The 25,788-nt window shown below is 43.3% G+C and overlaps 1 protein-coding gene across 2 annotated transcripts; it reads right to left on the bottom strand.

Moving 5' to 3' along the window:
* Nucleotides 1-81: 81 nt before the first annotated feature.
* On the bottom strand, nt 82-16,188 carry SMPD4 (sphingomyelin phosphodiesterase 4). Of its 2 annotated transcripts, XM_068209102.1 has the most exons (19): nt 16,061-16,188; nt 15,673-15,759; nt 14,863-15,005; nt 14,636-14,711; nt 13,678-13,786; nt 13,033-13,085; nt 12,343-12,494; nt 11,875-12,007; nt 11,005-11,076; nt 7,518-7,607; nt 5,093-5,238; nt 4,547-4,637; nt 4,216-4,316; nt 3,761-3,924; nt 2,904-3,109; nt 2,136-2,369; nt 1,343-1,474; nt 1,050-1,178; nt 82-605 (listed from the first exon to the last, which is right to left on the bottom strand). In XM_068209102.1, exons 1-19 carry the CDS (start codon nt 16,097-16,099, stop codon nt 279-281), a joined length of 2,484 nt encoding a protein of 827 aa, XP_068065203.1. In that variant the 5' UTR covers nt 16,100-16,188; the 3' UTR covers nt 82-278. The 2 variants fall into 2 exon arrangements, with proteins under 2 accessions (XP_068065203.1, XP_068065204.1); XM_068209103.1 differs by lacking the exon at nt 7,518-7,607.
* Nucleotides 16,189-25,788: the final 9,600 nt, after the last annotated feature.

The following is a 25,788-nucleotide window of genomic DNA, read 5'->3' as shown; positions in this document are numbered from 1 at the left end:
GACTGCAGTTTTATAAATACTCATGCTTCATTCTTCCCCCCCTCAAAAAAAAAAAAAAAAAAACCCAAACAACAAATTCACTCGAGTCTGCAGGAACACTTTTATAAAAATAAAATTTACATTGATTATCTCTACAAGGCCACATCAATGTTTATAAAACTCCATTAACTTTAGTATTAAAAATATTTTAGGAAGAGCTGATATAATTAAAACATTTTAGTCATGGAATCTCAGGCTCATCCATAAAACATTTATTTCTAGAAGCCAGGAAGAGGAAACTAGTGTTCATGTGGTTTCCATCCTTCAAAGAAAAAAGTCATTATTACAGCATAAAGAAAATATGCAGTTAGGATAATGAATGTGCAGCCAACTGGCCCCACATAAAACCAGGATGCAAGGAAGTAGATCATCAGCAAAGAGATCAGAGTCCTGTAGCTGGCCAGAAACCTCAGACTGATCCTGGGTCCCCAGTTCTGGCTCGTTCTGTCCCTCACCACAGGGCTGTACCTGATTTTCTGTACGAGCTGGGGGTTGGTCAGATGATAGCGACACAGCCTGCCAACAAAATCGTCCCTGGAGCAAAGCACCTCCATCTGATCAGCAAACTGAGGGAAGATGCATTTAAGAGTTAGTGTCCTCCTGCAAATGCTGTCATAAAGTAATTATTTTATAATTTTCTTCATGTAGAGAATGAGGATTATAACAAATGGCGGGATCAAACTGCACTTTTACACAGCAGAACTGTCTTAGTGCACACTTGCCTTGTGTTTTCATACCTAAGAAAATTGCTTTTCCTGTTTAGAAGCATTCACTCTGAATGTTATTCCCCTGTTCATCAACCATGAGTCCCTTAATAAATCACATTTGCAATGTTTTGTGTAGGAAAAGCAGAATTACAGGTAGAGAAGCAGGCCTCATACTACTAGGCAGTAGCCATCCAGACCCCAGTGAAGAAGATGAGTAGGAACAAATGCCACGTCCCATAGGTAAGGTGGAGCAGGAACAGAAGCGTGCAGGGGGAAGCCCAGGAGGGGCAGCGCTGTGCTCACCCTTTCGTTGAGCGCCGAGGACAAGCGGAACAGGAGCCGGACCAGAGCGGCGTTCTCGTAGCTCCGGATGGGCTGGAGCTCAGTGTCCCCCTGATACTGCAGCTCGAACCGACGCAGGCCATTTATGATCTAGAAATGGGAAAATAAACACCTGGTCTTGCAGTTCCCATCTGAAACACCTTTCTACTGGCACCTCTCTTAGCCCCAAGTAAGGTTCATTTCTCTTCGTCATAGGAGAACTTGTTTTTTCAAGAACAGCCTAGGCAGTGATATGGAATTGTTTTTTCTCTCACCTGGTACCTGCCAAGGGGTGTGAGGATGAGGCCATTCTCACTTGCAATGCAGTCTGGAAGTTGTTTTTTTCCATTCTCATCCTGAGCTGTCCCACACTTCATCATCATCTGGGTCAGCTGGGCTTCACTCAGCTACACAAGAACAACACAGTTCTAAAGCAGGTGTTTGATCCCCCCCTATTTAATTTATTTCTCCCTTAAACTCAGTAGCACTGGAAGTCTTTGACAGCCAGCTCAGATACCAAGAACTGCTTAATAGCACCTCAGTTAGACATTAAAATGAGATAAACCACTCCAGATTTGTTGTGCTTGTCCAATTCTAGATTAGTGCTCTGGCTTATATCTCCCTTAGCTCCCAAGGAATATCAAAGAGCTGTCTCCTAGGGCAATTCTGTACAAGGGAGTGTAGCTGCAGAGAAATTAATCTGTTATTTTTAAGTTTAACCATACCTACAGTTGTATTTTTAGAGCTCTACATTTAGAAGATACTGGAGAGTTTCTAAAATTGCCTGCTTGGAAACATGTCTGGAGGGACAGCCTTGGTATAAATTACACAGTCCAAAAGAGTCATCACTTAAACAAAAAAGGTTTGATACTTAGAAATTCAGAACACCTAACTCCATCTATATTGAAAATGGGTTTTGAAGCAGGTAAAGTTGAGAAGATGTTAGAATTTACTAGCAAGGTCTCTGGACAGCTTTGTGACCCCACACAGTACATGAGACAGAGAAGTACATTTGATGAATCCTGACTCTTGTTCTTGCTGCCAAGTTCTTAGAAAGATGTTACTTACCTTAAAGATCTGGCACAAATATTCCAGTGCCTTCTCTAGATATTCATCTGTTTTTTTGATGCTGTCCTGCCCAATTTCATCAAGGTCATTGCCTGTGTAGGAACCATTCACCTCAGATGGTGTGAATCTAAACCATGAGAAGAAGGACTGGCTGGCCATTGTCTCTGCAGAATGGTCTGATATGGACTTTGCTGTCTGCTGTGCCTGACAAATTAACTGGGCCAGTTTTAACACCTAAAACAGAAAACAAAAGTTGTGTGGGACAAAGATAAAGAACTACTAAGCATCAACACATGGATAAAACTGTGCCTTGACAGCTGAAAGTGAGAGCAATCCCAGCAAACTCGCTCCCTTAGTGCATATGGATTTGTGCTGACTGTTAGCTGGATTTCCAATAGGGTAGAGGCAGTTCTGTTGAAGCATTTAAGAAACCTCAGTGCTGCTTAGGTTCTTCAGCTGCTTTTGTCTGAGTTGCTGGTAGGTACTGATCAACCAGAAGATCATAGTAAGCATGTTTGAGAGGAAATACCATATGCTGCTCCAAGGCAGCAAGCTGCTCCATTAACTTATTATTTATCAAAGAGAAGCAGATTTTTACAGCTGTGCTGGACTGAGACCCCTCAGGGTCCAGAAGTAATTGCCAGCAAACAAAATGATTCAGTAATGCAGGGTGTGGCATTTTCTGCTTTTAACTTCTGATATGGATGCTCAGCACTGAGAAACATCTATGATGCTAGAAAGGCAGGTGCAAAGGAGCTTGTTGCTTACCAAATTCCTGACTTCTGTGCCAAACATCTGTTTATACTGGAAGTCCTGTCCTTCCAGGCTGTAAACATGACTCTTCACCTTAAATGAGGCATCTGTAACAGCTGGAGACCGTGATGACAAAAAACTCCCACCAAGAGTGGGGCTCATAAAGAGTCGGTGTTGACGGTGGGGAATCACAAGTTCTGGCTCCAGGAATAACTGTTCTCCTAGAATGTGAAAAAAGCACTGGAAGATGGTTACATAATACTGGTCTTGCTAGGAAAGATCCAGCTGCCTTAAGGCTGCTGGGCAACTTTATTTAGAGAGAGAGTTCTAAGGGGAAGGAGGCCTTAATTAGTGTTCATTATTTACTTCTCTGTGCCCAGAGCAGAAAATGTCAGCGTGCATTTAATGCAGACCAGACAAAGCAGCTTTTTAAATTCGTAACATTTTTCAACAAAAGGCAGTGGAGAAACACACTTCAGACATTGATACTTGTCAAATTTCACCACTCCCAAATTCACTATGTCCTAATTATCCTGAAATGCATGCATGACTCTTTTACTAAGTACAGAGACTTTCAGAGATATATAAAGTTTAAATCCTGAAGTATATAATGAAATAATACAAGCATAAGAAAAACTGACAATTGGGTTCCTTATTCTTTAAGGAAAAATTGTGAAATGCAATCTGTGGTGATTAGAACTGTAGACTTATTAAACCAATTGACAAACATTAGTGAAGACAGACTTTTGAATGGCAAAATAGCCTGAAAATGGGAGAGAAGTCCATTCACCTCAGTGCTTCTGAGATGAGATGTAACTACTGTGAAGAAAGATTGAGACAGGACAGCACAAGATGTCAAAATATCCTTTTACCTTTCAGGATCATTTCAGCTAGATTGGGCTGAGCAAAGACCTTAGCTACTCGGAACACCATGAGGGCATTTTTTGGACTGACCAAGTCAGTTCGGAGAGCTCTGTTCAGAAATCCCACAAACAGCTTGGTATACATGAGCAGGTTTTCTTGAATGAAGGCAGCCCTGTCAAAGTGAGTACAGGATTTGTGAGTACAGCTATTTAAAGAAGTGTTACTTTGTCTTCTACCAAATAAGCCACAAAGGGAATGTTTTATACTGTCTCTGGAAAGATGGTCAATTTACATTGAGACAAAAGAATACTCTCAAACCAAAAACCAGTGTTCTAAGAAATCACTCTCTAGTCTTATATAGGAATCTAACTCAGGTTGGTGCATAGTTGCTGAAATCCTGCTGTTTTAATCAGGATCTCCTTGAGGTTTGGCTCAGATCAGTCCCAGCTGCTCTCCTCCTCACCATTTCTCCGAGACGCTGCGAGGCAAAGGCTCTGTGCTTTGTGGGGGCTTTTCGGGCGCGTACCTCCAGGGCTGCAGGTAACTCAACCACATCTCAAGAACCTAAGCAAAATCACACATAAACCCACATGAGTGCCAATACTTGTTTGGAAAGGAAGTCAGGAAGGGTTTTTTGTTAATTTTTGTATTTGTTCTAGAAAGAATTCTACCAGTCTAGAAAAGAGATGTAAAGACCAAGAAACAACTGCTGAACAGCAATAACTAATAACTAGTTCTAGTAACTAATAACTAGTTCTGTTGAGTACAGACAAAGTGGAGAATCAAGTACATACTGCTCTGAACGAGGCATCCAGAGGCCAGTGGCCAAAACAGTGTTGCAAAAAGATATAAAGCTTCTCCTGGACAAACCGAGGAATCACAACCCTGCAAAAAGATTCACAGAAAGTCACATGTATAAACTGGCAGCAAATTTTAAAAACAAAACACCCAACCCTACCAACCAACAATCCAACACACATTCAAAAATGCTAATAATGAAAGAACTGAGCAAAAATTTGTTCTTTTTTAACTGAAACTACTTCAAGCCTTTGAATTTCAACTGAAATTATAAAACACCAAATACTAAACTAACTTTGGCCAGAATCCTCTGGTAGCATTTTCTTTTCTCTATAGACTAGTGCAATAGCTGCTCCTGAAGCTGCCCTCCCTCAGAGGATGCGAGAAACATAATCCATCAGCTCTCATATACTTTTAATAATGTACTCCTGTATTTAGCATCAAAACAGACTAATTCAACCTCTCAAAGAAAGCTGAGATTTTCATGGAGAAAACTCAGCTTTTCAGTTCTAGACATTTCAGAAACATGCTCACGTACCAACCTTTTAAACTCCTCCAGTGGGCTGGCTGTGTGGGAGTGGGCTGAAGGGGAGAGAGGCTCTGGTTTCAGGCTGTTGCTGAAAGCATGCAGATGTTTCACAAGCAGTCTTACCACTAGCACGTGCTCTTCAGTGGGCTTGAATGACTCCTAGATTCAAAGCAAAAGAGAGGCACCTAATGAGTGTCATTTGCTAAATGTCCAGGGAATTCAGGAAAATTATATTCTCAGATCGAAATACAGGAAACGCTCTTTTCCTTCTACGTTCTTCACCACAGTTTTGTGTCACCTGATTTTGGACAGGTTTGCTCCCCAGGACAAGCTGCATCAATCTTCTACCATCAGTTCAATAAAAACAGCAGCATATTTGAATTGTGAGAAAAGTTATCTACAGTACTCTAATGCACTGAATTTTGGGCTAGCTTTAAAGAACAGAGTAACTTGTAGATTTTGACTTACCCTTTTCTGATAAAAGAATATTCAGCCTTTCATTATGGCTATAAGTTCCTTGCTGCAGAAGCACAGCAGGTCCTTTGCTTATACTCATGGCTGGCTGTACTGAGTGCTCCTTCCTATGCTGGTACTCATCGGCCTTACAGGAGAGAATAATCCTAGACAGTTACAGTAAGAATAGGAACTGAGTCCTGTGACATCCTGTTGGTTCCAACACCCTCAGGGGGAGAACAGCCTGGGTGGGAGCAGCACAAGGAGTGATGGTGAGCCACAGTGATGTTACTAATGAGAAGTGAGTGTTTGATATAGCAGGGAGGTGAACGAGGCAAAGAAGTGCTGGTTCAAAGCACAAACTCCTTTGCTACTGTCATCTGCTCTAAGAGTAGTGAACTATTATCAATCCACCACTGAAGGCAGATTTTGAGATCTGTACTCTGTTTCACAAAAATTGAGAAGAATAATGTACATGAAATGTAAGTTACAGCTGCAAATATAATGGAAAGTGCTGGAAAGGTGTACTGGATTAGCTGCAAGAAGTTTCCAGTGCTTGAGGCAGGGATGGAGTGTTTGTCTATGTCTGTCTTTATGCCCTTTCTCAGCAATGCCTGAGGCAAAGCAGATGTCTTTTTACACTCTTTAAGATTTTGAATACACTGTGACATTCACCCCAGGCTCCGTGACAGACACAGTCCTGTAGTGCAGCCAGACCTGAGACTCTTCTAAGAGAGGGATAAACCTTTACCAGTTCTAATGAAGGCTGGGCTTGTTTTTGACAGCTCCAACTTGTATCAGCACATTTTCTACAGTCCTGATGAGTTTATACAAGAAGGTAGAACTCCAAGAAGTTGTGTGGTCCTTGGAGTTTGGACCAGGATCTCCACAGCAATTAGAGAGGCTGAGTACCCTGCTACAGGCCTTGAAAGGTTGCAATTTTAAAAATCCCAAGCTCCCCCTGAAGGTACCTTTGGAATTTACAAAACCACCCTATTTCAACACATCATTGTGGGTGATGTTAGTAGTTTCTCCACATAGCAGTTCTTACAATTTCCTCTTAGCCTGGATCGCCACCATTATAAATGTCACTGGTTTAAAAACTACTTTTCCCCACAAGTGTTTTTGTTGCCAAACTTTTTTGTACAGGATGGATGTGTGCCACTGTTAATTCTTAATACGGTAATTAAATAAATATATAACAGTAAGAGAGATTTAAAGTAGTACTTTCTGTGTTCCTTTCTAAACAGCACCTTGAGATATCATAGCACTTAATTAAAACAAAACAAGAAAAGGATTAAAGAGCAGGGAAATGCCATGTAGTGCTGAAGAGCTTCATAGTACATAAGCTCAACCCTCCCCATTCCCAACATGAAGACCCAATGAATAAAGGGCTGAAGTAGGAAAAGAGGAATCAGCAATCTGTTCCAACAGGAATGTTTTTGCATGCACATTTCCTGAACAATCTGCAAATGTACCACTTGTGCTTTTGCAAAAGTGGACAGCCAAATTGACATTGCCACCACAAATTTAGTAATATCCAATGACATTTCCTTGGCTAAAAACCCCCAGATGTTACCTACCTTAATCTGGGTGACAGCCATGCAAATTCTGATCTTTTCTTCCACGCAAGGTTTGCTTAAATGACTACTGTGTGAGAGGCAGAAATCTGCCATTGGTGGAGACAGCTTTGGTGCCAAAAAACAGCATAGCTGGTAAGTCTTACATTGCAAGAATGCATCTCTAGAAACAGAGTTTCCAATTAGTCCTCATAACATGCTAGAGTTTTTTCTCCATGACCTTTGCTAATATCTCTCAGTATCTGTTTCACTGAACAATTTGGTGAATTTCAATGCCGTGTTCTCAAATAATAAAACCACACCTTGGCAGAAGAAGCTGCTGTACAGCCAGCACCAATACACTTGGCAGATTATATGATGGAACAAGATTCTTAAAAAGGAAACAAAATGAAAAGATGGTAATACTTGGTATGCGTGGAGGGCCTGGTAGCTGGATTGGGCAGGACTACCGTGGTGTTTACTGGAGATACTGAGTCGGTAGTGGAGAACCTCCAGCTGAGACAACAGAAACAAAAAGGAAGGGGGGAGGGAAAAAAGGAGAGAAGAGAGCAAGAGAAAAAAAAAGTGAGAATGAGCCCAAGGAAGAAGGGTGGGGGAAAAAATGAACATCACAAATACAGTCAGGGACAACATATCACAATAACAACTGCAGCCACAGTATCCTCTTTGTTCTGGTGGTCAGTAGATTGATTTCACAGTACTTCTTACACTTTATCAGCTTGGAAATACAACTGGGAGCAGGTGTCAAAAAATTGGCTGTTCTCTTTGCTGAGCTCAGAGCAAGGACTGGTGGGGGTTATGGAGCTTTTGCCAAATAAATCCCTCATTTCAGAAATGAACCGAACTGCAGCAACAAGTTTATTTTTAATAAACACTGTTTATTAAAAACCGAGTAAGAGAGCAATATTCTGCAAGCTTTTTTACATCTGTTTTGAAAGCTTTGTCATTTCTTCCTGTTCTGCTGGAGAAGCACAGTTTGTATGTGGAAGAAACTCAAACTGGACTTTCCTGTCCAGAGAAATCTGTGTCTTCTCTCTACTTAAAGGCCATTTATTTGGGAAGGCTGCAGGTCTTGTGAATTTCCTCAAAAGAGGAAATTACTTTTGCTGTTGGGAAACATTACACATCCAAAAAGGCAAAGACATACCTAGCACAGTACTATATGCTGATGCAAAAGGCACCTTGCCCTAACACTGAAGTCTCTGCAAACCTCAGCCAGATCCCTTCTTGAAGGAACAACCTGACCAGTATTTTCTGACTATGATAGTGAAGAGGATACTGTAGCAACAGTGACACACATGTATGAAATTAATGAAACAACATAAAACAAAAAATGTACACTACACAGACCCCAATGACTGTTGTCAGGCATCTAAACTAGCTCTCCAGATCACGCCTCTGCTGTCTTTCAACAGCCTCTACCCCATCTCCTCTGCTGTCAGTTTGGCAGCTTTTGGTTTCACACCCTTGGAGCGGCAGGACTGTTACTGCAGGCTCCCCAGGAGCTTGGGCAGATTGTCTGCTTCCAAACTGACTCCCCTGCCACAGGAATCTGCAACCCCCTGGATTTTCATGGGTGTTCCACATGCAGTGCTGGGGGCTGAGCACCTGGCATTGGAAGGTCAAGGAAGTATTACATAAAGCTTTATCAAACTACTTCTTTTTAAGTGTTTCTTGTGGTAACAGCAGAAGGGAATAGGAAAAAAGATGCTGCACACTTGGACTCTAGATCATCAGAGAGAGAAAAAAAACAGACAAAAGAATTGGAAAATAGTTGAATTAAAAGGGAAAACAATGACAGCATAGCAAATAGCATAAACCTCAAGCGCACAGCAGACCCAAGAAGAATTCAAAGCTGTAATGTATCCTCTCAAAAGAAATTGTTTACTATTAATTCACATTCCACTGCCTTCTACTTATAAAGGGAAGTCTGTGATGACATTACCAAGGCTTAAGGAAAAATCTATGACTCTCCTTCTCAAGAAAGTTACTCATCTGAGATCTCTGCTCATGAAGGCAAACAAATCTGGCTGCTGGACAAAGAGTGAGCAAGTTCTGCAGAACCTCATCCCACCTTCCAAAATAGATATGCAGCCATTTCAAATCACTGATGGTCAAACAGCTCTAGATCCAGCACTGAATGGTCACTAATGACCCTTCCTCCCAAACACACAGAATGCTAAATGCAATCAAGTGGACCTGCATAATTACCAACAATGTCAAGAATAAGGCACAGGGCCATCTTGGGCTTCCAGTGTTATAACAGAACTTACACTTTTGGATGTTCCACTTGCTCACCCGAGGAACTCCAAGGCAGACTGCTCTCCCTCAGCCCACCCAGTCTACAAAGTTCAGTGTAAGCATCACAGGCTAATGAACAGTCCTGCCCTCAACTGACCTGGAACCTTTCCTCAGTCCTGCAGGAGAGATCCTTCATCCATTTATGTATCTCATGGGGAACTCCAGTCCCCCATTCCACTGTTCCACCCCCCCAAAGAGGAAGACTTCCTATTTTACATGTTCATGATTACTTCCCATCAAAGATGAAACTAAAATACCATCAGGGAGTTATGGCCTCAGGTTGTGGCTCAACACACCTTGTGGAGGATCCTGAAGTGCTGATTTCAGAGAACTGTAAGCTCTACCTAGGCCCTACTCCACCATAACGTGGAGTCATTGTCTGCAACTGCTGCTCCCTAGTGCTAGAAGTAAGCATCTGAAATACAGAGGGTGAACAGAGGAGAGAAGTTTAAAGCAATCATCATTTCTGGCCTAAGCACAGCGCTTGATGCACAGAGACTGGACAGACAGACAGACCAAAGGTACTTCAAGCAAAGCCTTTCCATCACAGGTGCACAGCCATGCTGCTGGGAGTCCCAAGTGGAGACTTTGCAACATTAGTGAGTTTGCATTTTGACCTCAACTTTGAGAATAAAAGACAAAACCCATCACATTTCAGCTCTCCAATGTTTTTCCCTAACAAAATATAAATGTGTTTTATTTCATATCCTGTGGAGTGAAGGATTAGAATTTTTCAATCAACTCCCATATTGTACTTCCACACAGGAATAAATCCTGAGCTTTTATTATCTCTCTCCTTCTATGAAAGTCCCACTGTGACCCAGAGGGAATTCAGAGGATCAATATTTTCTCCTTCAAATTCCCTTTACATTTATAATGCCTTCAATTTTAGCCTCCCCAACAATTACTTACTTCTTACATGCAGTAGTTTGTTACTGAACAGGCCACCACAAACTGCTTACAACAGTGTATTATCTGAGCAAGAGCTTGTCAGATAATCCAAATTCTGCAGCTACAGAACTGCTTCTGACACCATTATGGTGAAAAGCGTATTTTGGAACATGAAACAATAAAAATAGCAGTTTAGAAAGATTTTTTTTAAAATTTGGATTTAGGCTAAAAATGGTTATGGATGTTAGAAATTATTAATTGGTATTTCAGTAACAGTTGCTATCTCTGCTGGAAATCAATTTAGCTATTTTTAGCAGTCATGTTGCCCCAGTGGGATTTAACACAATGGTTTTATAGTGGCATCTTCTCAATCATTGGTACTTTGATATTGGTGTTCAGATTGTTGTGACCATCCCACAAACTCATCTTGAACAAAAAAAAAAAAAAAAAAAAAGAAACAAAAACCAGAACAAAACTAACACAACTTCTGCAATGAAGGCAAATCTGGATGACACACTTAGTCACAACATTCTTTGTATTTGGATTATCAACTCTGGCACACTTATGTACATACTCTGGTAAGTTATTTCTTTCCTTTGGACCAATATACAAAAATAAATTCTGCACAAAATAGGAGATTTACCCCAAGGTAAGAGCTCAACCACCAGGTGATGTTCACGAGTGCAGTACAAATTATTACCTTGACGTGAGGGGACTGCATTTTCTGATACATTTCCAGTGAATAATGATGAAGCCACATTTCAACAAAGATCTGCAAAACAAATATTTTCTCAGCTAAGGAAAGAGAAGAAATCCCACACTGTCAGTCAGAAGATAAGTATAAGGAAGACCACGGTATATAACTGAAAACTAAGGTGTACTGGTAAATAGCACCTATTCAAGATGTTTCAGGTTATCATGCCAATGGCTGACATGACAAACTCTTAGCACCTGCCAGGCATCAATTAGTCAGCTCAGCAACATGACAGGAACTTGTTTCAGAACAACTGCTAAATCCAGATCTCTTCCTTCTCTTGATAATGAACAAAACCAACTTGGCTGTCTTTAACCTTTGCCTTTGCAAAGAGCATAGAATTGGTGTAAGATTTAAAAAAGAAAATCAGATGCAGAAACTTTTCCAGAAAAAAAATACTCAAATGCCTGAGATCAGTTGTTAGATCCTTAGTCTAAGAAAAGATACTAACTGCCTTTCTAAGCTACAACTTTATGCAACAAAGAACCACTGTGAAGCTGTTAACAGGAAGCAACAGCTGCACTGCTCAATTCCAAAACCAAGCTAAAGCAAACTGGCCTATCTGCCTCTGCTTTAAAGAGAAGAGATCCCAAAACCAAGCTAAAGCAATCTGGCCTATCTGCCTCTGCTTTAAAGAGAAGAGATCCCAAAACCAAGCTAAAGCAATCTGGCCTATCTGCCTCTGCTTTAAAGAGAAGAGATCCCAAAACCAAGCTAAAGCAATCTGGCCTATCTGCCTCTGCTTTAAAGAGAAGATATCCTTCAGTGCGCAGAAAAAAATATTGCAGGGCATTTCCTTCCTTAAATGCCAGGTACCTGAAGCAGTGTTTCTGATCTCCAGATCTCCTGGGAGGCTGGGTCAGCGTTCACAGAGGGCTGGTGGGCAATGTGCCGCTTCAGCAGGCTGGTGTGGTGCATGCCATAGGAGGAGAAAGGCACTGCTGGGGACCTTGGAGGACAAATGCATGGAATTACTCAAGTCAGGAGGGCTTGGTGTGGTACAGGGGGATGTAGGGATGTATCACTGCTTTTAATCAGTATTTTATAAACTTTAAAACAGTCTTTCAAACTGCATAATTGATTACATATTTCAAACCTCTGCAACTTCCTGTAATTACTAATCACTTCAACTACAACTATAACCAAACACTGCACCACTGCTCCTATGTAATAAGTACATACAGATGAAGTGTGGAGGTGTTTTCTACTTGTTTGATTTTGTTCCAACAAGCCATATTTTGCCTGCACTGTTCCCACAATTTGCCCCGACACTGGAGCCAATACCTGGGAGTAGGGGAAGGGATGGCTCCCCCAGGATTTGAAGAAGGTGGGGGAAGGACACTTCCTTCTGTGGGTAGGAAACACTTGAGGTACGTGTCCACCAGGATGAAATAAGCACTGTTGGAAGGGCTGACATGATGGGTGACAGGTGAGTTCTGTAAGAGACACACAGGATATACCTGGGGTTAAACACTGCTGCTTTCAGCCAGTGCTGGGGGGTGATGGCAGACCCCCTCAGAATAAAAAAGCAGAAGCCCAGTGGTTAGAAAGGGTGAACTGGCAGCAAAGAGCCCATGGAGCAAAGGAAAACGAGCTGTCAGAGAAGGACTGCTGCAGCAATGACTGTAACCAAGAAGAGAGGTAACAACAGGCAGAGGAATAAATAACCACAGCCCCCAGCACCAAGCTATGGTTCTGACTGCAGAGAAATCCTTGTTGGGTACAGGGGGAGAGAAACCATTTGGAATCCACTGCCTGCTTCTTGTTGGCATGAGACTGCTTACTGGTGTGTCCAAGGTGGGTATTTTGTTTATTATCCAGTCTTGGATCACCAAGTGAACCAAAGCAGTAACAAATAACAACAGAACAGATGAAACTGCTGTTAATTTAGCTACACAGCACCCCAGCAGGCTCTTTGAGTATTAAGGAAAAAGGCCAGTACTATTTCAAGGGAAAAATGTGAAAGGTACTTACCTTCTGTGTAATCAAACTAATTGCAAAGTAAAACATGTAATATTCAAATGGATCTGGAAGAACAGAGTTAAGGATCACATAATAAAAACCAGGTACAGCTGTTAGATATTGGGAGATGCTGAACAGACACTACATTTGTACTTTGTCAATGCTAAAGTACCTTGCTAGAGCTCTTGAGCAAATTCAGCCTTGGCTTCTTGCTCTGCAGCTGACTGAAACATTGGTAATTGAGGTGTCCTCTGTGTGACAAAGTGTGCTTGTGCTACTCTTGGCACAGCTGACTATTTCAAACTGAAACCAGCACAGCTACGGCTACACTGCTTCCAAAAGTACTCTAGCTGCAAAGTGAATGTGCCCTTTTTCTACCACATTGCATAAACTACAAGCAGTTGCAAAAACAAAAGTTGTGAAATACAGGCTCTACTGAGAAACTCTGGGAATTTTGTTGTTGACTTGATTAAGGCCAGAAATTCCTCCAACAGGGGTTTATAAGAGGACAATTGTAATCTAAACATTTCTAATCAGCCCAAACTCTTCAGCATGACCATGATCTACCCACATAGATAATAAATGTAGAACAGAAACACTCATGATCTCTGTTTTATATTAAAAAAAAAAATAGATACTCAACAATTAAAAGGATACTAAGAGCCAAATTCAAACCTAAACCACCAGATGAAGGAAACTGGACTTTGTTGTGGTATAAAGAGCACTCTGGTAGAACTTGCTCCTGTATTGAAGCCTTCACAGGGCCCTGAAAGACAGAGTAACAAAATATTCATCTGGGTACTCAGCATATTGCAAAGCATGTTTTCAGACAGTGAGATTCTGCATTCCAGCTTTCTGGGATGATCTCTACATTCAGCTCAGTGATTTTATTGCATTGCAGTAGTTCCATGTCCAAATGCAGGGTCTTTAGAAAACTCTCAACTTTCTCCCTGAAAATGAGTATTCAGTATTTTTTAAATTTAAATTCAGTATTTTTTTTTGAAAAGCCTTCATCATGATTTTCCCAGTTGGAGAGGGAACAGCAGAGTACTGGTGTTTGGCTGCTGGTTGTGTCCAGGTAACTGAGCTATGGACCAGCAATTACCATATATTTAAATGATTTTTTCCTTTTGTCAAAGCCTGTAGGACTATCTGAACCAATTTCTAGATAGCATGTAGGTGGTAGCAATAAACACAGCAAAACAACTCTGCAGATGAACACTTTTGCTGGAATGTGACAATTCACATCCAGGAGAGCAGTCAGATTTCAAGCACACAGGCACACAGCACAGGCAGGGAAGGCACTGCTCTGGGATAAGTTTAGAAAACGACTTTCAATCCTGCAACTACTAATAACCACACAGCTCTCTCTGGGGACAGAGTAAGAATCACAGTGCAGCTTTCTGGGCTGAACACACATATCCAGCTGCCGAGAACCACAATCTCCTAGAGATTTTATGGCTGGGAACTCTCCTCCTCCATTCAAGAGTCATTTCAAGAAATGGGTCTGCTCTAAACCTAGAGCACCTTGTCCTATACTGAAATGTAGGTATAAAGTGCATGCAAACAGCTTCCACAACTACAGTCCCTTCTTACAAACTATTCAGTTACTCACTGGAAGATATGAGACTGGGAAATCATATCTGTACTCTTCTGCTTGGAGTTTGTAAACCAGCTTCATCATCGGGCCACTGCAAACAAGCATCAGAAAGTGAATCCCATGTAAATACCCTCTGCTGCCTCACTTCTGTGAGCTTGGGTTTGCACAATGGAAAAAGGCCAAACACTGGTCATTTGTTCACCAATCCATTTCTTCATCTGTGCTGAAATGAATGAGTTTACCTGGGATCCAGGAAATCCAAAGCCACAGAATATTCATTGGGATTTGTTCTTCCTTGCAAGCAGCGAAGATTCCAGCCCACGATGATGCCATCCAGGCTGCCAAAAATGCTCTCCACCAGCCATGGGAAAATGCCATGCAGTTCCTTCAGGGAAAACAGACTCGAGAATTAATGTGCACAATTCCTCAGTTGGACAATCTCTACTGCACGCACTAGAACACACAAAGATATGTCTGCCATTTATTTATGACTGTTTCTGGGTTATCACAGGGCAGATCATCCATTCAAAACATTGCATTCTAGCATGGCAATCATGGGAGATCTATCCTGATTTCTGATCCTACTGAAGTTGCAACAATGCTCATCAGCAACACTTGCAGCTATTTGCCAATTTTATTTTAAAAACAAGTTTTCTTTGTAAACTGAGGCTGAAAGGTATCAATGAAGGGTGGTGAAATAAAACAATCCCTTAATGACTAGAAAAGGTTCTTAATTCTTGGCATCACTGGATTCCCACTGTCTCACTGGAGGCCCCCCGAAATCAGAATCACAGAATCAGGCTGGAAAAGAGCTGAGATCATCGAGTCCATCCTGTGACCAGACACCACCGTGTCAACGAGGCCATGGCGCTGAGCGCCACATCCAGCCCTTCCCTGAACACTTCCACGTGGCCCCACCACCTCCCTGGGCAGCCCGTTCCCGACAGTTTGTCTGGACAACACAGAGAGGAGCAAAGAAAACAGTCACATAAAAAACACTCTCCCTGAAGCTTGCCAAGCAGCGAGGCTCTGAAGAAGCCGGGGCCGCTCACCTTGGCAGGCAGCTCCTCGATGACCGTCTCCAGATCGCGGCACCGCTGCGCAAACGGTTTGTTGACACAATCCGCCTTCAGCGTGGCCTGGTACAAACCACAGGGGAAATCCGATCAGGGCTGCCGGGCAGGACAGCACTTACCGCGGCCACGGCGTGCGAAAATCCCCGCTAGCGCCGCTGCCCCGGCGCAGCGTTCCTGCCACAGCCGAGGCCGCAGGGGCCGGGACATCACCCGTGTGCCAAACACCGCTCCGCTGCCCGCCCGGCCCGGCCCGGCCCGTTCCCGCGGGCCCGGCCCGTTCCCGCGGGCCCGGCCCGTTCCCGCGGGCCCGGCCCGTTCCCGCGGGCTCGCCCCGCAGCAGGAGGAGCCGTGCCCCCGCACCCACCAGCAGGAAGCTGGGCTGCTGCAGGTGCGGCGCGGCCATGCCGCCGCTCCGCTCCGCTCCGCTCCGCTCCCGTCCCGTCCCGTCCCACAGAGCCCTCAGCGCTCCGCCGCTCGCGCCCCGCGCCCGCGCGGCCCTTGCGCGTCACGGCCCGCGCGGATGACGTCACGCGGCGTTGCCACGGAGACGGCCCCGCGCTGAGGGAGGGCTCGGCCCGCGGCCCGGGAACATCCTGAGCCGGGAGCGAGCCGCGGGGAGCATCGAGTCAGCTCCTGGGGTGCACACGCCACGCCAGCAGTCCCACCCTGTGCCTGCCTGAGGGCGTTATCCACACACTCCTTGAACTATGTCAGGGTTGGCCTGGGGAGCCTCTTCCAGTGCTCAGCCACCCTCTGGGTAAGAACCTTTTCCCGATACCCAGCCTAAACCTCCCCTGACTCAGCTTTGTGCCGTTTCCTCGAGTGCTGTCCCTGGTCACCAGAGATGAGATCAGTGCCTACCCCTGCACTGTCCCCGTGAGGATTTTGAAGACCACAATGAGGTCTCCCCTCAGTCTTCTCCAAGATGAACAAAGTGCCCTCATCCTTCCCCTCCAGACCCTTCCCCATCCTCGTGTCCCTCATTTGGATGGGTCTCCCCTCAGTCTTCTCCAAGATGAACAAAGTGCCCTCATCCTTCCCCTCCAGACCCTTCCCCATCCTCGTGTCCCTCATTTGGATGGGTCTCCCCTCAGTCTTCTCCAAGGTGAACAAAGTGCCCTCATCCTTCCCCTCCAGACCCTTCCCCATCCTCGTGTCCCTCATTTGGATGGGTCTCCCCTCAGTCTTCTCCAAGGTGAACAAAGTGCCCTCATCCTTCCCCTCCAGACCCTTCCCCATCCTCGTGTCCCTCATTTGGATGCTCTCTAAAAGCTTAATGTCTTGTTTACACTGTGATGCCCAAAACGGCACACAATATTCAAGGTGAGGCTACTGGTGCAGAGCAGAGTGGGACAATCCCCCTCCTTGCCCAGCTGGCAATTCTGATGTCCCCCAGGACACATTGTCCCTCCTGCCTGCCAGGGCAATGCTGACTCACATCCAACCTTCCAGGAGCCCCAGGTTCCTTCTGTTATGAATGAAGCTCTGTATGTCTAATTAATAAATAACAAAATTGAATTTAGCGGCAATTTTAATGGAGCAGCAATTTTATATAAATGAATACAATACAGATATTTGGCAGGGATTATTTAAGTATGATTAAGGTTCATATAAAGCATAAGCAAAACTGACCAGGGTATGTGGAGAGCTTTTCATCCTGCCTCACGTACAAATCAAAGGAATCCAAATTAAACTTTATAGACTGTATGCTAATACATATTCATCAATATTTTCTGTAAATCTCCTCCTATTTTCGATTCTTGAAATCTACGTCACTATACTGCATGGTGCATGCTCCGCTTGTTGCTAGGGGCACTTCTGGCTTCTTGGTGGTCTTTTCAGAGGAAGGCTCACCGTCTTCCTCGCTGCACTCCGAATAACCTGGCAGGTTGCACATGTGCACTAAGCTTTGTGTTATGTAAGTAAGCATTATGCTCCAAATAAGCCTTATTATTTCATAGATAAAACCACTACTTTAGATTCCATATCTGGAATCACCCCAACTTTGCTCATCCCAAGGCTGATTCTATTTTGGGAATTGCGCCAACTTTGCTCATCCCAAGGCTGATTCTATTTTGGGAATCACCCCAACTTTGTTCGTCCCAAGGCTGATTCTATTTTGGGAATCACCCCAACTTTGCTCATCCCAAGGCTGATTCTATTTTGGGAATCACCCCAACTTTGCTCATCCCAAGGCTGATTCTATTTTGGGAATCACCCCAACTTTGCTCATCCCAAGGCTGATTCTATTTTGGGAATCACCCCAACTTTGCTCATCCCAAGGCTGATTCTATTTTGGGAATCGCCCCAGTTTTGTTCGTCCCAAGGCCGGTTCTCTTTTGGGATCTTGTTTATCTCAATACTACATCCTGTATCCTCTTTCTCACATGTAACATCTGCAAAGAAACCCATCTGCTTTGTAACACTAATCACACATACATTTCTTTTGTATTTTATAACAAGGATTTTCTAAAATATTGCTGTAGTTACAATTTAGTTAGCATGAATTGTTATAAATGAAAAATGATCCAGCCAAATTAAAAAAATAAAAAGAATTTATTTTAGCAATAGAGATCTAACTTAGCCAGCCACACGGAAAAGGACAGTGCCGAGCCCGGGATCGGCGCTGGGTGCAAGACACAGAGATCAGCCTCAGCAGAGGTTTCACTCTGTGCCCCCACACCACCATCCTGGTACAAGCGATTTTTTATAGGGAAAATTCTGCCTGAAGCCAGGATTTCGGCATTCAGTCCTTTGTTTCATTCAAAGTCCCATAAGTTGATGAGATTTCCTTCTCAGTGACAAGGTAGAGAAATTCAAAGTCTGGTGTCGTGGAAACTCTTGATGAAATTTAGGGGAACAGAGTATTCACATGTATCGGCCCGGGGGGGATGTTCCTGATGGTGATCAGCGCCTGGGTGTCTCCATATAGCCTCAGATAAGGCCCATCTCCTGGCGAGCCACATCCCCTGGCTTGTAAATCAGGTTTCAACACACACTCAGTTTTGCCTGAGAAGGGGGGCTTCTAATGCCAAAGGGTACATCCTAACAATTATTTAATATTATATATATATATCATGTAAAAAAAAAATGGCGTGAATTATACCTGTTACATACAGCACGAATCATATCCATTTATCACACTTCCCAGAGCCGCTCCCCAGCTCTCACTCCCCAGTCCATACACACAGCCAGGACTGCCCTGTCCTGTGTGTGGGTTCCGTCCCTCTTGTTAAATTCCATGGGGAGGTGTCAGGGCCTGTCCGAAAATCCCTCATGTTTGCCTCACGACTGTCTCCAAGGACTGAGACCCCAGACCCTGAAAGTAGCTCTAGCCTGGCTGAGGTGGAAAGTCTGCCGAGCCTTAAGGACTGGTATGCAATGCCATGGGAACTCAGTGCGAGAACAATGGACTGGTCATGGTGGACTGAGCCCTAATCAGTTCGTCCTGTACCTTCGATCCTGTACTCTTGGTCCTGCACCGATGCGATGATTACAACTGGTTCCCAAAACGAGTCCACACCCACCGTGTAGCCAGGAGAGCTGCTGCTTTGGCCAGATGCCACCCGCTTTGAGGAACCCTATAAAAGACTGAAGGAGTTTTGAGGACTTTGTCCGGACCCCACCTGGAGAAGACAGCCTATGAGCATCTCGTCAAGCTCCGAGGGCCTCGTCTCTTCAGACTGGTAGCTATAATCCCCTTCCCCTCTTTCTCTATCTTTCACTCTATCTCTTTATTTCTCTCCCACTATCGCAGTTGTTGGCACTAAATAAAAGTGCATTTTTGTTTAAGCAAAGTGTTGTGTCCCCTGCTGTGTCTTTTGTGCTTTGAGATCTCCAAAAAGAACCTATCAGGGACCCTGCATGCACTTGCGGACCCTGACAGGAGGGTGATTGCCCAGCCCTCTGATTTACCGAGGTCCCTCTGCAGGGTTCCCTGTCGCACAAGCCGTGTTTGGGGCTTGCTGTCGCGGCTGCCCCCAGCGATCTGTTCAACGCTCTGTTAAACGCTCGCGGTGGCCCGAGGCAGCCGCTCCCGGCTCGGTGGGGCAGGCGAGGCCATCGTGTGCTGATCCCGGCGTGGGATCAGCGTCGTGCGAGCAAATTGACAGCGCTGAGGGCTCTGCTGCTTTTAGTTTGAAACTGGGTACAAACACTAATTTTGTGTAGCGGTTTTGGTTCATTAATTTGAGATCTTATTAATGCTGAGATTTCTTGGTTAATGTAATCACGAGTGTGGTGGGTTTGGTGTTGGTTAATTACTAGTGTGCTTACTTTTTGTTGTGAGATAGGATTAGGAGAAAGGTGAAGTAGGTTTAAAAGCTACCTGTCTAGCTTTCTAGTCGTTAGAAACTTTGTATCTGTGAAAAATGCAGAATGTATGGCTCTACGCAGATATTTACGATATGTATTATGCTAGGTTGGAAAGTTATGCTGTAGTAACATTTTAATAATATAGTAAATGTAGTTTTGTAATTGAAATTAAGCTTCAGTAGTTAAAATAGAAAATATGTGTGTGTGGTATTCTTTTTGCTCAAGAGAAGAAGAAGATAATCAAGAAATTCTTCACACAGAGATAACAATTACAAAAACCCCTAAATCTTCCAGAGGAGAGGAATTTATGGCTTTCCTTATCAACAAAAAACCGAACTTCTCCAAACTCGACTTAGACTTCAAGGCGCCTGGGATTAACAGGAATTCCTCAACAAGTACCGGACGAACTTCTTGTTTTAAATAAATATATGCATATTCATGAAGTGATTTGTGTATGCAACAGGTTACCCCTCTTAAGGAGGGAATTCTTTTTATCGGGGTCCTTCTCCTGGCTCACTTTTGTTCAGAGAGAGGTACCCAGCCCGGGCTGTAACTTTTTGCTGTTATTGTCTCTTTAATTGTCCTAACTCTAATTGTTTATTCTTTATTACTATACTTGTATTATTTTTTTTTCCATTTTATTTTTAGTAAACTTTTATAAATTTTTAAAACGAGTGATTGGCGTTTATAACATATCACTTCCCTAAATGTCTCTCTTAAACCATAACAAGGGCAAAGGCAGACCTCACTGATAGCACACACCTCCGGCCTGCTCAAAAGGACAGCTCTGTCCGCACCATGGCGCACGTGTGTGTGTGTCCTGTGCTGGGTGTGATGCACACACGTGTGCGTGTCCGGCTGCCATTCCTGCCGTGTCCCACAGGGCCCTTTGCAGACAGAGACTAGCTGTGAGTGAACGCTGGTCCTCGAGGGGTCGGTCGGGCCTCCACGTGGGGATGACGAGCTGCTTTAGCTCCCGAAAAAGCTGCTGGGACTTGGTGTCAAAGATTCTGCGGTGTGTTTATTTGGCTGTGAAAGCTGCATGTGTGAGTGTCAGGAATTAAGGAAACGTAGAGCTGGTGTACTTTCAGTGGGTGATAGGATCGGAGAAAGAGTGCAAGAGGAAATAAAGGATTGGGTGAAAATGTGGGAAATAAAGGATTGGGTGAAAATGTGGAAACACAACATTGGAGGTGCTCAGTGATGACTGTTCAAACAGGTATAGGTAATAGCTATAGGTATAGGTTGGTATAGGTTCATTATCCCTGTTACACAGAGCATTTTCACATGTATGTATCAAGATTGTATATGTACTTTTCCCCCCTTTTGCAGATGCAAAGACCGAAGTGCAGAAAAGTCACCTTGCCTAGGTTTCTTCTGATATGCCACTTTCCTTTTTCCCTTCCTCCCAAATTTTAGCTGCCTTTAAGCCACAGCAAGAAGAAAGGCTTTTTTCTGTTGTTGGTATGTTTTTCCTGGGAGAAGTATCCCTGAGGGAGCTGGAGGCTGAGCTGTTTTCTGCAAGTATGGATTCCTTGGTTTTGGTCTTGTTTTATGTTTTTATCATTCAGCATCAAAGGCTTCTGACAGGCAAAGAAGTGACTAACCAGCCATACTAAGAGCTCTCCAGGGTAGCCTCACATTTTGTCACCTTGGTGTAATCACTAGAGCATCAATCAAACTGTACAGAGGTAATTAGGTTAATGTAACTGTCATAAAGATGAATAACTCAATTTGTGCATAGAAGATTGAGTTAATACAACACCCAGTTACCAGAAAATCCATGAAGAAAAGAGTCTCTAAATCCTCCAGTGCCAGCTTGCACTGTTGCTGATGCTCAGGTTAAACATTTGGGACAAGTAAAGGACCAGACTGTGTGGTTCTGGTGTTCACAGTGCTGGCTCTGGAGCTCACACAGCCTTTTTTTCTGAAAGCAGTACTAAAAACCTTTGAATTAATCCATATGGGGCATGCACTGCACCATCCACAGGCATTGATGGGAAGTTTGGGTTCAGGGGTGTTATATCAAGGCTTTAGTAAGTGGCTTTTCCCCTTCAAAATGAAATGTTTGTAGTGAGTGATGCCATCTTTTATAGAGCTGGTGGACATCAGAGGGAGAAACAGAAGCTTTGGGACACTCCAGCTTCTCTTCAAGTCTGACTTACATGCAGCAAACAAGTCCAAGCTGGGAACACGTGACTGTAACTTTAACCTGATTTTGCTGATTAATGAAGGGATAAGACAAATTAGAAATAATCTAATTTAGAGAAATAACATAGGCATCTGATAACATAGTCAGACCTTGTTGCTTTTACAGGATTAATTTAGTCTCTTCCTGTAAGTACAGGTTAGAGTGTTTTAACAGTGGAGATCTGTCAAATGTTCTCTTTTGGCTGGAGAATTGTTTGGGTGTTGATATGTCAGGGATGGGTGAAATGATTAGAAAACATCCAGTGTGTTCAGCTGTGATGGGAACAAAACCAGACTACCAGTTAATGAGAAACCATCTGGAACAGGGCCTGGATTCATACAGGTGGGGAGAAAAGGGGAATTTTCAGAACTGTCATTATGTTTCTAGCCCAGTCAAAGTCTGACTGCTAAGGCTGTCAGTCAGAGTTCCACTGGAGATGAGACTTCATGTATAGTCTGAGAAAACATTAACTCACCCAAGTGCATGTGATAACTTCTCCTGTGAAGGAAATGTTAGCAGCATTGAACCATTGCAGGATGAGGTAACCCCATCTCCACCCAGTTTGAGTGTGTGCAGCTCTTTGGGCATCCATTGTCATTTTTCCTAATGATTTCTACAAATTTGTTATATTTTTGCCTGGTTTTTGCAGCCAGAGGTTTCTTAAGATATTGCATGACAGCATGGTATCGGGAGCTGCAGCTCCAGCTTGCCTCCCACAGTCTTGAGAGTACCTTAAGAATAGTCTGATTTAATAAGCAGTGTATTTTGTGCCTGTTTATGGGTACTTGGCGTTTTTGCAACTTTGGCAGTCCCATTTTGAAGATTTTCTTCTCCGTATAAAGCACTAGAAATTTGGTTTTAATTAAAATTGGATTTCTTGCATAATCACATGAATCCAGGAGCTTGAGGCATAAGTAATCTCAGTGTTTCAACACTTGGGATAAAATATGAGTACTGGTGGCAAAGTGTGTGAACATAATGCATTATGCAGGGGGATAAAGCAACTCTTGCATCAAGAGTCTGAGGAAGCTGCATATGGTGACCATTACTGAGTTTTGCTTTTTTATTGTAGTGGTTGAGGTCTGGGATTGGGCTTTGAAAAGTAAAGCCATACTTAAAGTACCATTTTCCATTCTAGCTGCTGGTGGTCCATATTCTGATTTTAAGTAAGGTTAGCCTGGGCAAGAAAATGCTTTATGCTATTTGTGAGAAGCTTCTCCTGTTGATTTTGAAGGAAATAGTACTTCAAGCTGATAACTGTGCTTTCATTTCCAGAAATTTCCCTGTTTCTTAAACAAGATCTTGTTGCAGTAAGATAAGGATGAATTGCTCAGCTTTAACTAATACTTGAAGCATGCATTAGGAACTCTGCTTGCTATTTATGCTTTGCCAAATTGGTGTTCCTATTTCTCAGTTCACCAGGTTTCTGCAAAGTGCCACTGACAGCAAAGTCACCTTCTCCTCGTGAGCTGCAGTTCTGTCCATGGGGCTGCAGACAGGGGCACTGTGCAGGAGGGGGCTGCCTTTGGCTGCACCTGCATCCTACCCTGGGTGTGCACAGTGCTCCACACAGCCTGAGGGGAGGAGTGGGCTCCTCATTAAATGCTCCTCTGTCTGTGGAATTTGCTACAGAGCCCCAAATCAGCCTCTCAATCCTGTGCATTTCCAGCTGTGCAATCTAGGCCTTCCAGAGAGAAACTTTATTTGTCAGGTAATTACTGTTCTCACTTAGAGCAGAGACCTCTTTGTGTTCTGGCACATTTCCAAGTGCCTACCCAACTGCAGGATATCCACCAGTGTGGTGGAGAAGCATCTGTCCTGCTCCAGAGGGACAGTGATAGTCCTTGCTCCACAGTGCTGGGTACCTGTGAATGTGGTCACTCTTTCTGTGCCCCTGAAAGGCAGCTTCTCTAGCTACAAGATTTGTGTTAGGTGAGTATTCCCAAGGAACCTGCTGAGCTATCACCATGGCAAGATGTCCTTGGATTAGTTTGGCATCCAGGTCCTTTTATAACCCCAGTACTCAAAAAAACCCCAAGTAAATACAGCTCTAAGCTGCTTAATAAAATGAAATATAATAAAGAAGAAATAATAGCCTTGGGAAGGGGCAGTTCAGAGCTATAATATTAATGAAATAAGCTGTAGCTGGTTGGTTTTGTAACTGATACAGTATTTCATGTTATTTTTATCCTTCCACTTAAAACCAGATACTGCCATTATTAAAGAGCACAGAATCAATTTAATGATACCTTTAATAATCTTTGCTTTCCTTTTGAAAGCCATATTTTGGAAGCAGAATGTCTCTCCCACTAATGGCTGCCTGCCAACTGGCTTTCATCTTTATCCTTTCTGATTCTGCAGCCTTCTACCCATGTGAATAATTTGCTCTCAGAGCAAGTTGTTTTTAGCTCCTGGCAGTCAAGAAGAGAGAAATCAATGTAGATTGCTGGGGTGAGTGACCACGAGGTGAAACTTGAAAGCCTTGAATATTGGCTGCTTCAGCCTGACAAGCACAATGAAGTGTGCATGAATGGGGAACTGCATGGAGCCATGAAGGAGGGTCAGTCACAGGACTCAGAAAAGACTATAAAAAAGAACAAATACATAAGATCTCCTGAGGCAGAAAGTAGAGACTCATGTAAGAAGCTTCTGTGAATAATGAACAACTTCTGGTGTAGATTCACCTTTCCAATCTATTACTCACATTTATTGTCCACCTTCTTTTTTTAATTTGGCTTGACAATGTGGGAGGTTTTCATGAAGATGCTTACAGACATGGTATTCACATTTGTATTTAGTCAAATACATTTTTAAATGTATTTAAATGTATTTAAAATTTGGATTTATATGATTTTTAACTTCTCAGAAGCTGACACTCTTTTGTTCCTTGAAGATGGAAGATGGATTTGTTTCTTTGCAGTACAAGCGCTGAAGTTGCTTTCCTAACGGAACACCATTTTGAATGTAACAGATTTACCATGAACCATTATTTGCTTCTTTAATTTTATTTCTCATTCCAAGTGCCCAATTCTGTAACCAAACTTGTCATGATAAAATTTCCCAGTCATACGAGAGACGGAATTAAGGATGGAATTAAAAGTTTCTGCTTTGGATGCTGAGCCAAGTGTTCAAGAGCATTTGAAATGTTGAAATGAGAGAAACTGTCTTGAACAGGCTGTTTTTATCCTGAACCAGATTTCTTGGTCTATTTCCAGCAGTACTGAACAGAACTGAGCAATGGGCCCCAGAACTAAAATTTGGGACCCAGTAGGACAGGCCCTGTTCTATTGCTTTGCTCCCTGGGATGTTAGAGCCAACCTAAATCAAACTGTGTGCAAGAGCTCCAGGCTCATGCCTGCTGTGTGGGACAGCAGGACACAGAGCAGATAGATTACCAACCAACAATTCATCCTATGCATGTGAAATTCTCAGTTGTCAGATTTCCTGGGTTGAAGTTTATTTTGTATAATGAGACTGTATTTAAAATAAACCCTACAGTCCTTCATTGTCTGTCATCCTGTAATACCTGTAGGGAGGACAGTGGGATCATATCTGGTGCTGGACAGTACCTAAAGGGTTATAGGTAT

This window comes from Anomalospiza imberbis, chromosome 18 (assembly GCF_031753505.1).
Source record: "Anomalospiza imberbis isolate Cuckoo-Finch-1a 21T00152 chromosome 18, ASM3175350v1, whole genome shotgun sequence".
NCBI lineage: Eukaryota > Metazoa > Chordata > Aves > Passeriformes > Viduidae > Anomalospiza > Anomalospiza imberbis.
The sequence above is the reverse complement of the archived record's forward strand: the minus strand, read 5'-3'. Positions and strand labels throughout refer to the sequence as shown.